The sequence below is a fragment of the Nycticebus coucang genome, chromosome 10 (genome assembly GCF_027406575.1).
Source record: "Nycticebus coucang isolate mNycCou1 chromosome 10, mNycCou1.pri, whole genome shotgun sequence".
Lineage (NCBI taxonomy): Eukaryota > Metazoa > Chordata > Mammalia > Primates > Lorisidae > Nycticebus > Nycticebus coucang.
In genome coordinates this window covers 55,882,124-55,895,569 of record NC_069789.1, presented here as the reverse complement: position 1 = coordinate 55,895,569, position 13,446 = coordinate 55,882,124, and the positions used below count along the sequence as shown (strand labels likewise).

Genomic DNA, 13,446 nt, shown 5'->3' with positions numbered 1-13,446 from the left:
TTCTTTTTTTGGAGACAGAGTCTCACTTTGTCACCCTGGATATAGTGCTGTGGCATCATAGCTCACAGCAACCTCAAATTCTTGGGCTCAAGAGATCCTCTTGGCTCAGCTTTTCTATTTTTAGTAGAGACAGCTCCTGAGCTCAGTTGATTCACCTACCTTGGCCTCTTAGAGTAAGAAAACATTTTAAAGGTAGAGATGTATGCATTGATAAAAGGTGACATATTAAACGAATGTATTTGTGACATGCAAGTCCTCTTTCTTTGCCTAGGAGCTGAGCTGCGCTGGGGTTGGGAGGCAGTATTATACCTTCCATTAGGAGGGAGTTGGTAATATCTGAATTTTTTAGTAGGAAAGAAGTAGAAGGAACTGGCAGAAGATGAAACAAGGGCTTCCCCTCTCAGTGACCCAGTGATGCCGATCAGTTTTATCCCCTGCTCTCTTGGGTTTGGCATGTAACACTCAGTAAAGAGGGTGTGACAGTTTCCTTCCTGCTTCCTCATTCTTCTCTATTTTTGCTGCTCTATTGACATCAGTCTTAGGTGGTAGCAGCAAAAAATCTGAGAGCTACTACTGTTCAGAATTAGCTAGCTGGAGACCCCTTAACATATGAGGATCAAGTAACAGCAGTCTCCCAAGTGGTCAGTATGGAGGTACCACTGGGAGTTTGGGGTAGAAATAAAGCAAATGAGATATAGTTCCTCCTTGCTTAGAGTTTCCTATTCAGTTAGGGACTTCGAAGTCCTCAAATGTTTATATCCTTTTTCCTATCTCATCCTTCCACGTATTACACAGCTTACCTTTTTGTGCAGTCCTCTGGAATGCTTAACTACAAAGGTCTGAGCAAGTATGTTCTGCCTAACAACAGTTGCTAGGTAGCATGTGGCTTTCAGGACTGCTCTTTGGGGACCAATAGAAAAATCAAAGGCTACAACCCTCCCTTCACACAATTGCCTTTACTAGGCTACAGAAAGGGCACATTTCATTTTATTAAAACTCTTTGAGTAATCTGACCATAATTGGGTCTGATTGGAATGGTTATCTGATTTGCTGGGTTAAATAATGGCCCTTAATTGAGTCTGGGTTATTTGTAGAGCTGATGCTGCCTTGCCTTTGTTGCCCCCTCCTACCTCCTTCTGTTTCCCAATTAACCTTCATTCCTCTTTCCTTACAGAGTAAAGAAGTCGGCCAGCAGCTCCAAGATGATTTGATGAAGGTCCTGAACGAGCTCTATTCGGTAAATCAGATGGGTTGCTTGGCTCTTAGCAAGCAGAGGGAAGCAGCATTTGGCAGCTTGCAGCCATAGTCACATCAGCAACGGAACTGAACTGAGGTTGAGGACAGTGCATGTCCCCATTGGGGGTAACTCCACCCGTCTCTTTTTTCACATTCTTATTTTCAAAACTGCATAAGCCAGGGCAGTGCCTGTGGCTCAAAGGGCTGGGCACCAGCCCCATATGCTGGAGGTGGTGGGTTCAAACCCAGCCCTGGCCAAAAACTGCAAACAAACAAACAAACAAAACTGCATAAGCCAAAAAGTACTTTGTCAAAATGAGATTCCTCCTCAGCTGTGCAATGGGGCATAATCCTAGAGACCAGCCAAGGCCTAGGTCACCAGCACAGCTGACCCCACTAGCAGCAAACAAGGGACCTTGAACCTAATGGCAAGGAACATAGCCTGCATTGTACTGTTAATATGTGCCTCTGGAGGAGGATATACGGTTCAAGGTTTTGCATCAGATCTGGGATTTATCTGCAGGTTTGAGACTAGAGCAGGTGCCCTATGAAGGATCAGGCTATGAGAACTTTGGACCAGCTTCCTGGAGTTTTATAAAGGCCAAACCTCTGCAAAGAGGCAGGCCGTGGGCTTGGAGAAGAGAACACAATCTGTTCTGAAATGATTGGCACTTTAGGCATGTGATGCTTGTGGTTGACGCATGTTAATTCATGCACTGAGAGGTGGTGGTGGTGGTTTCTCCCCCATCCATGTTTCATTAATTATAACAAACACATACGCACACACATACCAAAGAAATTCCTGGTGTCATACAGGGAATACTTAAATTGTACAGCTAATACCTTTCAGGGACCCCTTCTCCAGTTTGGCTGTGCCAGCTCTCCGTGTCCTTCTCCAGGGTTGCCCCGTCTTGTCTGGAGGTGAAATTGATTCCCTTCCCCTCCCACTTTCACCCCTTCTCCTCCTCCCCCATCCCTTCCCTTGGCAGTGGAGACATGCATCACAGCATTTGGGATCAGAGAATTCCACATTCTTGATCCAGAAGCCTAGGTGTGGCCATTTTGTCATGGCAACTGTTAAGCAAGTAAATAGGGTAGAGTCATCTGAGTTGTCTCCAGTGATGCTTAGTTTGTTTTGAATTTCTACCTTGTGTCTCTTCTGTACCAAAGTCAAGTAGATAGATGGTACCCTTTGGTTCAGCTCCCAAGTTTTCACTTCTCTCAAGTGAAGTTAAGACTTTTTAAAATTAGAAACACATCAATGTGAAATTCATTTTCAGACTAGATGGGTTTCCTGAACCTTGTCTTTTTAATGCTTTACTTCTGCTCTTTATTTTTAGCATATCTACTAGACACCAAGAAAAACTATTACTCCTTTCTGTTGGCAGAGTATTCCCTAAGATAGAAAATGACACATGTAGTCATTATATAAATCCTTTTATTTTACCGGAAGCATCTTGAGCCTCTGCTATTCGCAGCTGTTTCTAGGGAGGAGTAGGTTGGATATCCAGCAAACTTCAAATCATCTCAAATCTAGCGTGCCACTTATGCAGTGGGACTTGAGGCAGCAGAGAAAGAATATACTATCTAAGGATCTGTTAGCTTTTACCCAGAGTCCTAGATCTTCTCATGTGCAATGCTTTTTAAAAAATAAATGAAAACCTATAAGCTATGATGGAATGAGAAGAAAACCCTTGAACTTGCTTCTCTGCTCTGAGGAGGGCTGAGATGCTGTCCCTGACATCAGACTTCAGGCAACTCAATTTTGGCCGGCTCCTTTGCTAGCCACCACGATGAGGCCACAGTCAATGCAGAGCATAGAATCTTCCCACTGTGTTCAAACTGAGAACTAAGTGTGGTGTCCCCTGCCATGAGGTGATTTGGTACAAACTCTTATAATCTGTCCAAGACCAAAATTAAAATTTGATTTTTTTCCTCTAATAGGTATTAGGAAGAGAAAAAAAGGGATAGAAGGTGCTAGAAAGTTTCAGAGAAGGCAGAACACTTTGGTGCAGTGATTCTCAGCAGAGTGATTTTTCTCCCAAGGGGATATTTGGCAATGTCTGCAGACATTTTTGATTGTCACAACTGGAGGCGTAGGAAGCGCTATTGGCATCTAATGATTTAGAGGCCGGGGGTGTTGCTAAAATCCTACAATGCACAGGAATGTCCCCACAATAAAGAATTCTCTTGCCCAGAATGTCAATAGATCAAGATCGAGAGACTCAGTATCCTGAATTAGGCAACCTAGATTCTATCCTCTCTCGACCACTAGCTATATGAACTTGGGGGGTACTCCAAACCTCTATGGCCCTAGCGTCTCTGTACACTCCATGTACTGGTATCTGCATATCCTGGAGACAAGGTAGTTGGGGGTTATACTTCCGGAACTATCAGACTATAGTTAAGGGTCAAATGAGTTTGCAGTTTCTGTAGGCTATTAGAAAGTTCAGAAAATAGAAATATGAGTTTTTTTTCTTCTGGAGGGTAAGATAAGCTTAGGTCTGGTCTGAATAAGGCACCATATTTCTGTCTCTGCTTGCATAGGACTGAAGGGTTTCCTGGGACTCAAGACTTTCAGTGCTGAAACTGAGAAGAGTCCTGGGTAAAACAGGATGCTTGGGCACATTGCGTAAGATAGTGGTTTCATCAAGTAGGAAGTTGGAACTACTTATGCTGGCTTTGGGAAGCTACATTCTGCATATACATTTTCTTAGAGGAGTCAGGAAGACAATAAATTAGGAGAGCTTCTTGTCAGGAACTTTGCCCTTATTGCTCTCCAGGAAGGCAGGAAAAGGCTTCTCATTTTGGTGACTTTTAGGCAATAGTATTATTTGTGGGCACTTGGAAAAAGAAACCAAGGAAATAAGAAACCCATCGTATTTTTCAGGGCTCTTCTTACCTTGTATCTATCCCTAACAGACATGAATAAATACTTCTTTTGTGGGGCTGATTACCCAAAAGTTGGTAATTTAAGTACTTTTGAACTTGATGATTCAAGGGACTGGGCCCAGGTGTTCCCAAATAAAGATGTCTTTGGGAAGAAGTCCAGAATCCCACCATAAGTGGCCAGCTGCCCCTCTGCACCTTCTTCTTTTCTGCTTGAGGGCCATTGATTTCCCTGAGTTGGCATTTTGTGTCAGAGCCTGCTTCCCACAGCTGCTTCTCAGAGAACAACCCCAGTGAGCATTCTTCTCCACATGTTTTTTCCCCATAATGAGCTGGCTGGTTTGTAAGCTGTGGCATAAGTGGTTTTCATTTTCTGAATGATGCTCCAGGAATGCCTTTGAAGTCAGACCATACTGCTTCCCAAAGACTTCTGGGATTCTCTGCCTCAGTTGTACTCAGAGGTTGTGTCTGAAAAAGCCCAACAAGCCCCCATGGAAAGGAGTGTGTGTGAAGGCACTGAAGCCACATGGATTGGCTGAGTATGAAGAGTCAGGATAGTGCTAGAATGGAGAAAGAAAGAAAAGATGTGAGGATACTTTGGAGCTATTATGTTCCAGAGGTCTTACGCTTCTGTACTCCCCCTAAATACGTACCCTTTTGACTTGGTGCACCAGCTGTTTGCTTATGGAGCTACTTTAGATTGGTAGTTAGCACCTGTTCCCTCAAAAAAAATGGCAGTTAATAGTCTTTCAGCTCTGCTTGCCTATTTGATCCTGACACTAGGCAATAGGGATGCAAAAACAAGAGATGTCCCCAAACTCAAGGCATTTTGTTTTAATAAGGAGAGATAGAGAAGTAAAGCAACAAGCAAAAAAATGATGTGATAGGCGTGACACTTATAGCTCATCAGCCAGGACGCCAGCCACATACACCGGAGCTGGCGAGTTTGAACCCAGCCTGGGCTTGCCAAACAACAATGATAACTACTACTACAACAACAACAACAAAATAGCCGGTTGTGGTGGCAGGCACCTGTAGTCCCAGCTACTTGGGAGGATGAGGCAAGAGAATTGCTTAAGCCCAAAAGTTAGAGGTTGCTGTGAGCTGTGGCGCCATGGCAGTCTACCAAGGGTGACATCGTGAGACTCTGTCTCAAAAAAAGAAAAAAAAAAAAAATGTGATAAGAACTCTTACACAGGCTGAGCATGGTGGCTCATGCCTGTCATTCTAGCACTCTGGGAGGTTGAGGCAGAAGTTTTGCTTGAGCTCAGGAGTTGAAGACCAGACTGAGTAAAAGTAAGAACCGGTCTCTACTAAAAATAGAAAAATTAGCCAGGGGTGGTGGCTCACACGTGTACTCCCAGCTATACAGGAGTCTGAGGCAGGAAGATCACTTGAATCCAGAAGTTTGGAGTTGCAGTGAGTTACAGTGATGACACTACACTTTAGCAAGGATGAATCTGCCCCCCCCCAAAAAAAAAAAAACTCTCACATGAAGAGGCATAAAGTTAGGTTCCTTGGAGAAATACTTGAATTGACTCTTAATTGCCAAAATTCTTTTATTCTTCTTGACATGTTCTTTTTTTGTTGTTGTCGCATCCAAAAAATGCTCTTATTTCATGATGCAGTATCTTTTCATTTCTCATTTCTTTCTTCAGGGCTACTGTTGATGGATTATTTTCAAAGTTTTTATTTCTCTGTATATGCTAAATTGCTATTCAGTCCTTAGTCTTTCATATTAGGTATTTCCTTAAATGTCTGGTGATCTTTAGCTTCCGGCTAACATTTTAAAGTGAAGCACTAAAATATTCTATGTCAACCATGGACTTCACTCTAGGGTGATCTGACTTGGCTGTATCATTAGGGCAGTCCTAGAATCAGGATCTGTAGGTCTTTCATCTTGGATGTTCAGATTGCTGAGAAAAGGCATTTTGATCTCTCTTCTATGTCTTGGGAGTAGAGCTGTGAGAGTCCTGGACCATCTTAACATTCAGTGTAGAATTTTTAGTTGCTCCTCCTGTTTAAGTTCAGTACCCCTGTCCTCATCTGAGCCTAGTGTCCCCTGGTCCACAGACCCTCTCTACCAGAAAAAACCTCTAGTCCTTCACTACAGTAGTGTAGGGGATGTGGGGGTCTAACTGTTCTTAGACTTTCAATAGTTTCTCTCATTTTTAGCTCCATCTTCATCCCACTGCCACTAGTTTCTCTTAGGGCTTCTGTAATATAAGTCTAGCTGCTTCTTAGCTCTTCCTACTTTTGATTCAGGAGTCAGTAGGTCAGTTATCACTTGCCTACCTGCTTTTTGGCTTCTGCTTCCATTCTTGTTGTTTTTCCCAGTTTTGTTTTCCTGAAAAATAATAATAATAAAAAGATTTTTCTATTATTTGAGTGAGGCTTAGGGAGGGAACAGAGCTAAATGCATGAATTCAGTATCTATTTTTTCAAAGTAAAATGGTAGAACTGATTTAGACTTTTGAGTTTTCCCCCCAGTTTGTATTTGCCTCACAATACATATTTCTCTAAGTCCTTTCTTGACTTCCCTGTTCCTTAATTGTTTTGGCATCGCTTATTCAAACATCAGCCTGTGAGTATCTCAGTTTTCCTTTGAGCTAGGAGGGCACTAGTAATGCTTCTCCCTTATTTCCCCAGAGGTGAGATTTCAGGGTCGTTAAGTCATTTGGGGCAACCATTGTTATTATAAAACCACCACTGTGGAGAAGAAAAGAAAACAGAAAAAAGTGGTGCTTACTTTCAGGAATTTAGTTTCTTTGGGTAGGTGGTATTTTACTCTCTTTTAACAAGATTGCTTTTTAGGGGAAAGAAATGAGTTGCTGATTTTTATTACTTCATACTAATTCTCCCTCTCAAAGAAATCTCAAGGCATGAAAATTTCAGCACTCTTGAACTTCAGGTCACTTGGTTTGTTATCAAGTGTTTTTAATTCCTAGAAAGAAGCTGTAGGCTCCCTGTGTGGAAACAGAAAGTTCCAGCAGAGTAGAGCAGGCATGGTGTGTCTGTAAGTAGTATATTTGGGAAGATTAGAAACAGGCTCAAGTACTAGGCTTCTCCTAGGTAGTCACTGTGATGGAAAATTTGAAAATTACGTCCCTCTCCTTTATACTACTTCCTTCCTGTGCCCTACTTATACTTGATGTGGATTTTACTCCTTCCCATACTTCTATCTGAATTGTGCAGATTTATAGTCTTCAAAGGGTTGTCTGATGGTTGAATTGCTAGGAGGAAATGGGAAAATGCATGTGTGGCACTTGGCCTAAAGCCAGGAATGTACTAAGTGCTCAGTAAATGACAGCTGCCATTGTTGTTAGTGCTCTTGTTCTAGTTGCTGTGACAGAGGGTGTTTGATCTGGATAAAGCAGGCCAGACAGGTCCCTGGAATGCCAGGCCAGCAGAAAGAGCTTTTGGAGCCTTTTTCTCTTCCTCATTTTATATCTGAAAAGTTTAAAAAAAAGAAAAAAAAGTATAGGCTACTCCACAAGCTGTACTGTCCTCTTTGGATGTTTAAGCAATCCAGGAAGGTTTTGTCCTTAGGGTCTGATTATTGGTGCCTTAGTTTCCCAGTATTGTGAGGTGACTAAGCAATAGAAATCACTTGGCCAATCTAAAAGAGTGATGATTACAAGTGATAATAAATAGAAATAAATAACACATGATGGACAGACATGAAGCCATTTCAATAAGAAGACACACCAGCTCAGTTCAAATTCTGCTTTCCTATGCTTTAGAGTGATCTTTAATATATAATGTTTGCTAAACCAAATGCTTCTAGATTTTTCCCTTAGGGGTATGAGGATATTGCTTCATGGGGGAGAGGTCCAGCTGAGTCTATTAGTCTGTAAACCAGACCATTGACCCCATCGGCTTGACCTGTAGGGGTGGGGGCGGGGGTGTCTTGCAGGTCATGAAGACATATCACATGTATAATGCCGACAGCATCAGTGCTCAGAGCAAACTAAAGGAGGCAGAGAAGCAGGAGGAGAAGCAAATTGGTAAATCGGTAAAGCAGGAAGACCGGCAGACCCCACGCTCCCCTGACTCCACAGCCAACGTTCGCATTGAGGAGAAACATGTGCGGAGGAGCTCAGTGAAGAAGATCGAGAAGATGAAGGAGAAGGTACGTACGTTCCAGTGAGTATAGGGACTGGGGAGCAGCGTTCTGGAAGGCAAGACTGATGGGACTTCCCTAGTGGGCACCAGGAAGAGCAGAATAAGGAATCTCTGGTTTCCTTTAGTGCCCAGAGACCAAGTGAGTGCTTGCCATCTCTCCTGGCAGGAATACTAGGTAGATACTGGAAGAACTTGGGCACATGACCTCATAGTTTTTAACCTCACAGTGGTTCTCAACCTTCCTAATGCCACAACCCTTTAATACAGTTCCTCATGTTGTGGCGACTCCCAACCACAACATGAGGACTATATTAAAGAGTCGTGGCATTAGGAAGGTTGAGAACCACTACGTCTAGCAGATAAACGAGAAATAGTTGTCATCTTTCCAAATTCATTTTCCAAATACAGCTTAATACCCTATTGCTTTAGGGGATGAGAGGAGACTGTTGACCTAGGGTTTGGTTTCAGGAGTTAGGTGTTCAGGGATAGGATAGTGGCACCTCCTTCAGAGTGGCACTGCAAGGATGAAGGATGGTATTTGAAGATAGAATCAAAGTGGGGCATACATCTGAGGTAGGGAGCCTCATTAACCTTTCCTGAAATGATCTACATTATGCCCTTGAATCTCATTAAACTGAATTAGAACCCAATTTAAGTCAGACGCGCACAGGGAGTAGCGGCACAAATCTGGTTCTTGAATGTACTATACTTTCATCTTTTAGAGAACAATCTCCCCTTTAAAGAAAAATAAAATTGAACTTCTGTTCCCTTTTCAGCGCCAAGCCAAGTACACAGAGAATAAACTGAAGGCCATTAAAGCCCGGAACGAGTACTTGCTGGCTTTGGAGGCAACCAATGCATCTGTCTTCAAGTACTACATCCATGACCTGTCTGACCTTATTGATGTAAGTGCTTAAAGCCAGGGGCCGGGCCTAAGGGTACCTCTTTTCTGGTTTCAGAATCCTGGTCAGATGTTCCCCAGCTCTGTTGTACAGGCATCTGGGGCATTTTGAGAACAATTATGAAATTAGGAGCCATGATCCATCAGAGGACTTGCCATGTCCGATGTACCAGGTGAAACACTATCTCATTCAATCCTAGGAAGAAGAAAACATTATTATTTCTATTTTCACAGATTAATAATTCAAAGCATTTAGATGACTTATGCAGAGTCAGTTAATAAATGACAGAGGTAAAGTTTGCACCTAGGTCTGATTCCTAAACCCAGGCTTATAACCACCGTTCTTCTGTCTGCCAGGAAATACTCCTTTATGTCTGCTTCTTGCGCACAGAACTGAGTGGCAAGACCTAAAGAGTTAGAATTCCATACCTTACATTTCTATGGCACTCAATGTTTGTCAGTATTAACTCATTTGATTTTCACATCACTCCTATTGATAAGCATTGCCAGCTCTAATTTGTAGATAAAGAAGCTATTGGTTTCAGAGGGTTAAGAGATTTACCTGCCCAAGGTTATACTGCAGATTAGGGTCCTGTCAGGAAGGAATTCAAATGCCCTTGACATCTGGCCCATTGTTTTTGATATGTGGGAGAAAGATGATTGAGAAAAGTAGATTAGTAAGCACATGTTTGACATAAGGTAAGCACAAGGGATAAGCTTTTTGTCTTTGGCTTTGTGAGTCAGCCTTGGCCTTGTTTTTCTGCTACTTTCCCTCCACCCTTATATTTGGGTCTTGTAAGCCCTCTCACCTACAGACTCAAATCTGGCCCAGTTCCGGATCTAGTCCTAAGGGAAACTGTGTATGTACACCCTTTCCTACCTCTCCTTCTAGTCATCAAAGCGAGGCATCTGGAGCCAGCTGAGTTAGCATTGGCACCCCAGTCGCTAGTGCTTAAGGTATATTCCAGCCAGTCTTTTCTCTGAGACCTGATGTTTACTTCAGGCTCTTGGAGGCAGCAGGTAGGCCTTGCAAGAGACTCTGGCCAGACCTCAGTTTCTCCATAAGCAAACCTGCTGTACTTTACAACATCATGTGGAGTTCTGGTCTAAGGTTCTCTATTACATCACTAGCTGGATCATCTAGGATTGTCACTGAACTGTTCCAGAAATCTGCTTTGTTCTCCACCCATCCCTCACCCCCTCTAGCAAACTGAAGAAGTGCTCTAGATCCTTAGTTTCTTAAATCCGGCCTTACATCAGAGCCACTTGGGCAACTTTTCTAAAATACAGATTCCTATCTCTCTTCAGCCAGGGATTTTTGATTCAAAAGGTTCAGTCTCTTAATGCCCTGAGTGTCATGGTCTCACTGGGTAAGTGGAGCCCTGTACCCTGTCTGAGCACCTCTTTGTTCTCTCTGCTTGTTGATGCCAATCTGAACACTGTCCTTCAATGGAGGTCAAAACCTAAACAAGATCCCTTCTCCTCCTCAGGGAAACAGCTCCTCACTGTTGGGAGGGAGGCCTGTTCTCAGCATAGGCAAGAGGATCAGTTCTTTCTTATGTATGATTTCTGCTATTTATCTTGCATTTGTTTAAAAAAAAAAATTAGACTATGCAAACTGTCACACCTCTTTTATTTATTTATTTATTTATTTGCAGTTTTTAGCTATGGCTGGGTTTGAACCCCCCACCTCCAGCATATGTGGCCGGCGCCCTACTCCTTTGAGCCACAGGCGCTGCCAACTGTCACACCTCTTTTATTGGTTTGTTCTCTTTCTTTTGTCCCCAGAGCAATTTCCCTACCCTTTTCAGCAAAATGCTGACCTCCGGGGAAAGAAAGCGCGATTGCTATTTCAGTGACTACCTATACGATCCCACGCCTCCATCAAGTACACGCAGGTGTTTTAAGATTGGTCCAACAAGCAAGCTATCTTCTTCCTTGATATTATCACATTTAAAAAAAAAAATGTCTTGTTAGGAGGGTAATATTCAGGATGTGGTATAAAGTGCTATTAAAAAAGAAGCCTCTTTAATACTCAGCAGGGAATGGGTCCATGTCACTGTGAACAACTCTAGGCCACATGAGTAGTAAAATTGCTCTTATTTCTTTGCTGGTGTGTTTTGGTTGTATCTTGTTCTATTTTGTTTATTATTTGTTTGTATTTTTCCTAGGATGAGAGTAGATTCTTTTTTTTTTAAAGCTGATAATATTAGCCTACCCTATAAATATTTAGTAAATATTTGTTTGGGGAGAGGCTATGTGCTCAGCATCAGGGGTGCAAATGGAATGTGTTAGTTTTTGCCCTAGAGGTATTCATAAACTCTATGATAGTGTTTTTCAAACCATGGATCAGATCCATTGGGAAAGTCATGAAATCATTTTTATGGGTTTGACTCATTTTTTCAAATGAATAGACTAGGCTAGGCTAGAATAAGAAAGAAAACATCAAGGTGTATCACACTAGTAAGGTTATATTTTATTTTGTGAAGCTTTTATGTTACGTGTGTGTGCGTGTGCGTGTGTGTATGTGTGTATATTAAAATACAAGATATATTTTTCATGCTGAGTTGGGGATCAAAGAGAAGTTTGAGAGCCATTATACTATGAACAGAAGAAGATCTCATGGTCTTCTCCCTAAGTTCCACAAGGGGAAGAACCAAGGTTTTTTTTAATTTGAGTAGCCCCCAGTGCTTTAGTACATGGCTGGGCTGAGCAATTAGTATGTTCATTGAAGGAAGAAAGGAAAAGAAGGCAGAGGAAAAAGATGATCCCCTAAGCCAAGATTTGTTTTTCTTTTTGTGCCTTTTAATATCATTTTGAGGTATAATTTACATTCAATGACTGAACTTATGTTACAGTTTTCAGAGTTTTTGATAAATTTGTAGAAGCTTGTGACCTACATCTATATCAAGATAGAGAATAAATATTTTGATGAAAGATCTATTTCTGTCACCTCAGAAAGTTCCTCTTATCTCTTCCCAGTCACTCCCCCACACCAAGGCAACCACTGTTAGGCAAAATGAACTTGTAGTGAAAAATCCTGTTTAGGAGTTCACAAAAGTGGAATCATACAGCATATACTTTTTTCTGTCTGGCTTCTTTTGCCCACCATGTTTTTGAGCTTCATCCATGTTGTCTGTATGTATTAGTAGTTTCTTCCTTTTTCTTGCTGATCTATGCAATAAAAAGGGCTGAAAGGATGCTCTGGCAAGGAACCAACGGTAAGAGGAGGAGTAATTGAGGAGCCTGGGCATATTGTCATCTTGATCTTGACAGTATCCAGAACTTGCTTCACGACAGGGGATAAATCTTACTCCAGTCCATTGCCATCTGTTACACATGCCATTCTTCCTCCTTCCTAAGGATTTTGATGCTCTATGTGTACTTAAGGCATTGAGGAGAAGTGAAAAGAAGTTATTTTTGTCAATGCCATTACATTGACACAGGACTAGCCTCCGACTTCTTTTTATAGTTTGGCAGAAGATTTGAATTCAGACTGTAGGAATCCATGTGAGGCAACTGACACACTAGGAAAACCTTGACTTAAAGCCAAAAAGACATTCTGAGTACATTTGATAGTGTCTAAGAACTGTAGGCTCATTGGAATGTAATTTTCCTCCCCCATACTCCTGTGGCTCTCTCAACACAGGACCAGATGGATGAGTGATTGTCCTCATGGGTAGCAGGAGTGTTGTGAGTGCTGTGTATATGGATAGAGGGTCTGTGGCACCATGTGCACCTACGTCAGACATTAGAGAACTTGACTTTTTTCAGTAAGAAATTTTATTAAGGGCAGTTATTTTTCTCTTTTGTGTGAACTTGAAGTGAGTGTTATGAAACACTCATTTTTCTTTTCTAAGCCTTCTGTAGAGTCTCTGGGTGAGGATATCAGCTGCTAAAGGGTTAATGGGCTATCAACTCAAGTCATCATATATCTGGATGGGCTGTCATTAAGTTCTTATAAAAATTTGATTTCCCCTGAGAGATTTTTCATCAAACATTTATATAACCCAGAAATGGTTAGGGGAGCCCAGCGTGGCCACAGAACTCATCAGAAGCCATGGAAACCTTACTTTGTCCCTATTGTGAGCAAAATAATGTGCCGCCTCTTCTTAACTGGGATTCTCCTGGGAACAGGATGAAATATTCAAATCTCAGTTACCTAACCTTGTCAGATATTATTTCTTTGCTAAAGGCTCAGTTTCTGGCTATTGCCCTTACAGGTGTGCGGATAGCCAAGATTCTAGAAAAACTCATATTTCTCTGATTGGCTAGAGGTGCGGAGGAACCAGGGG

At 42.0% G+C, this 13,446-nt stretch overlaps 1 protein-coding gene across 6 annotated transcripts in view; it reads left to right on the top strand.

The window, feature by feature from the left end:
- The window catches only part of SRGAP2 (SLIT-ROBO Rho GTPase activating protein 2), a 270,004-nt gene that overhangs the window by 194,373 nt on the left and 62,185 nt on the right, over nucleotides 1-13,446 (top strand). For all 6 annotated transcript variants that reach the window (XM_053605449.1, XM_053605448.1, XM_053605450.1 and 3 more), the window contains exons 5-7: nucleotides 1,175-1,237; nucleotides 8,042-8,257; nucleotides 9,027-9,155. In XM_053605449.1, the coding sequence (XP_053461424.1) occupies nucleotides 1,175-1,237; nucleotides 8,042-8,257; nucleotides 9,027-9,155 (408 nt within the window). The remainder of the gene's footprint in view (nucleotides 1-1,174; nucleotides 1,238-8,041; nucleotides 8,258-9,026; nucleotides 9,156-13,446) is intronic.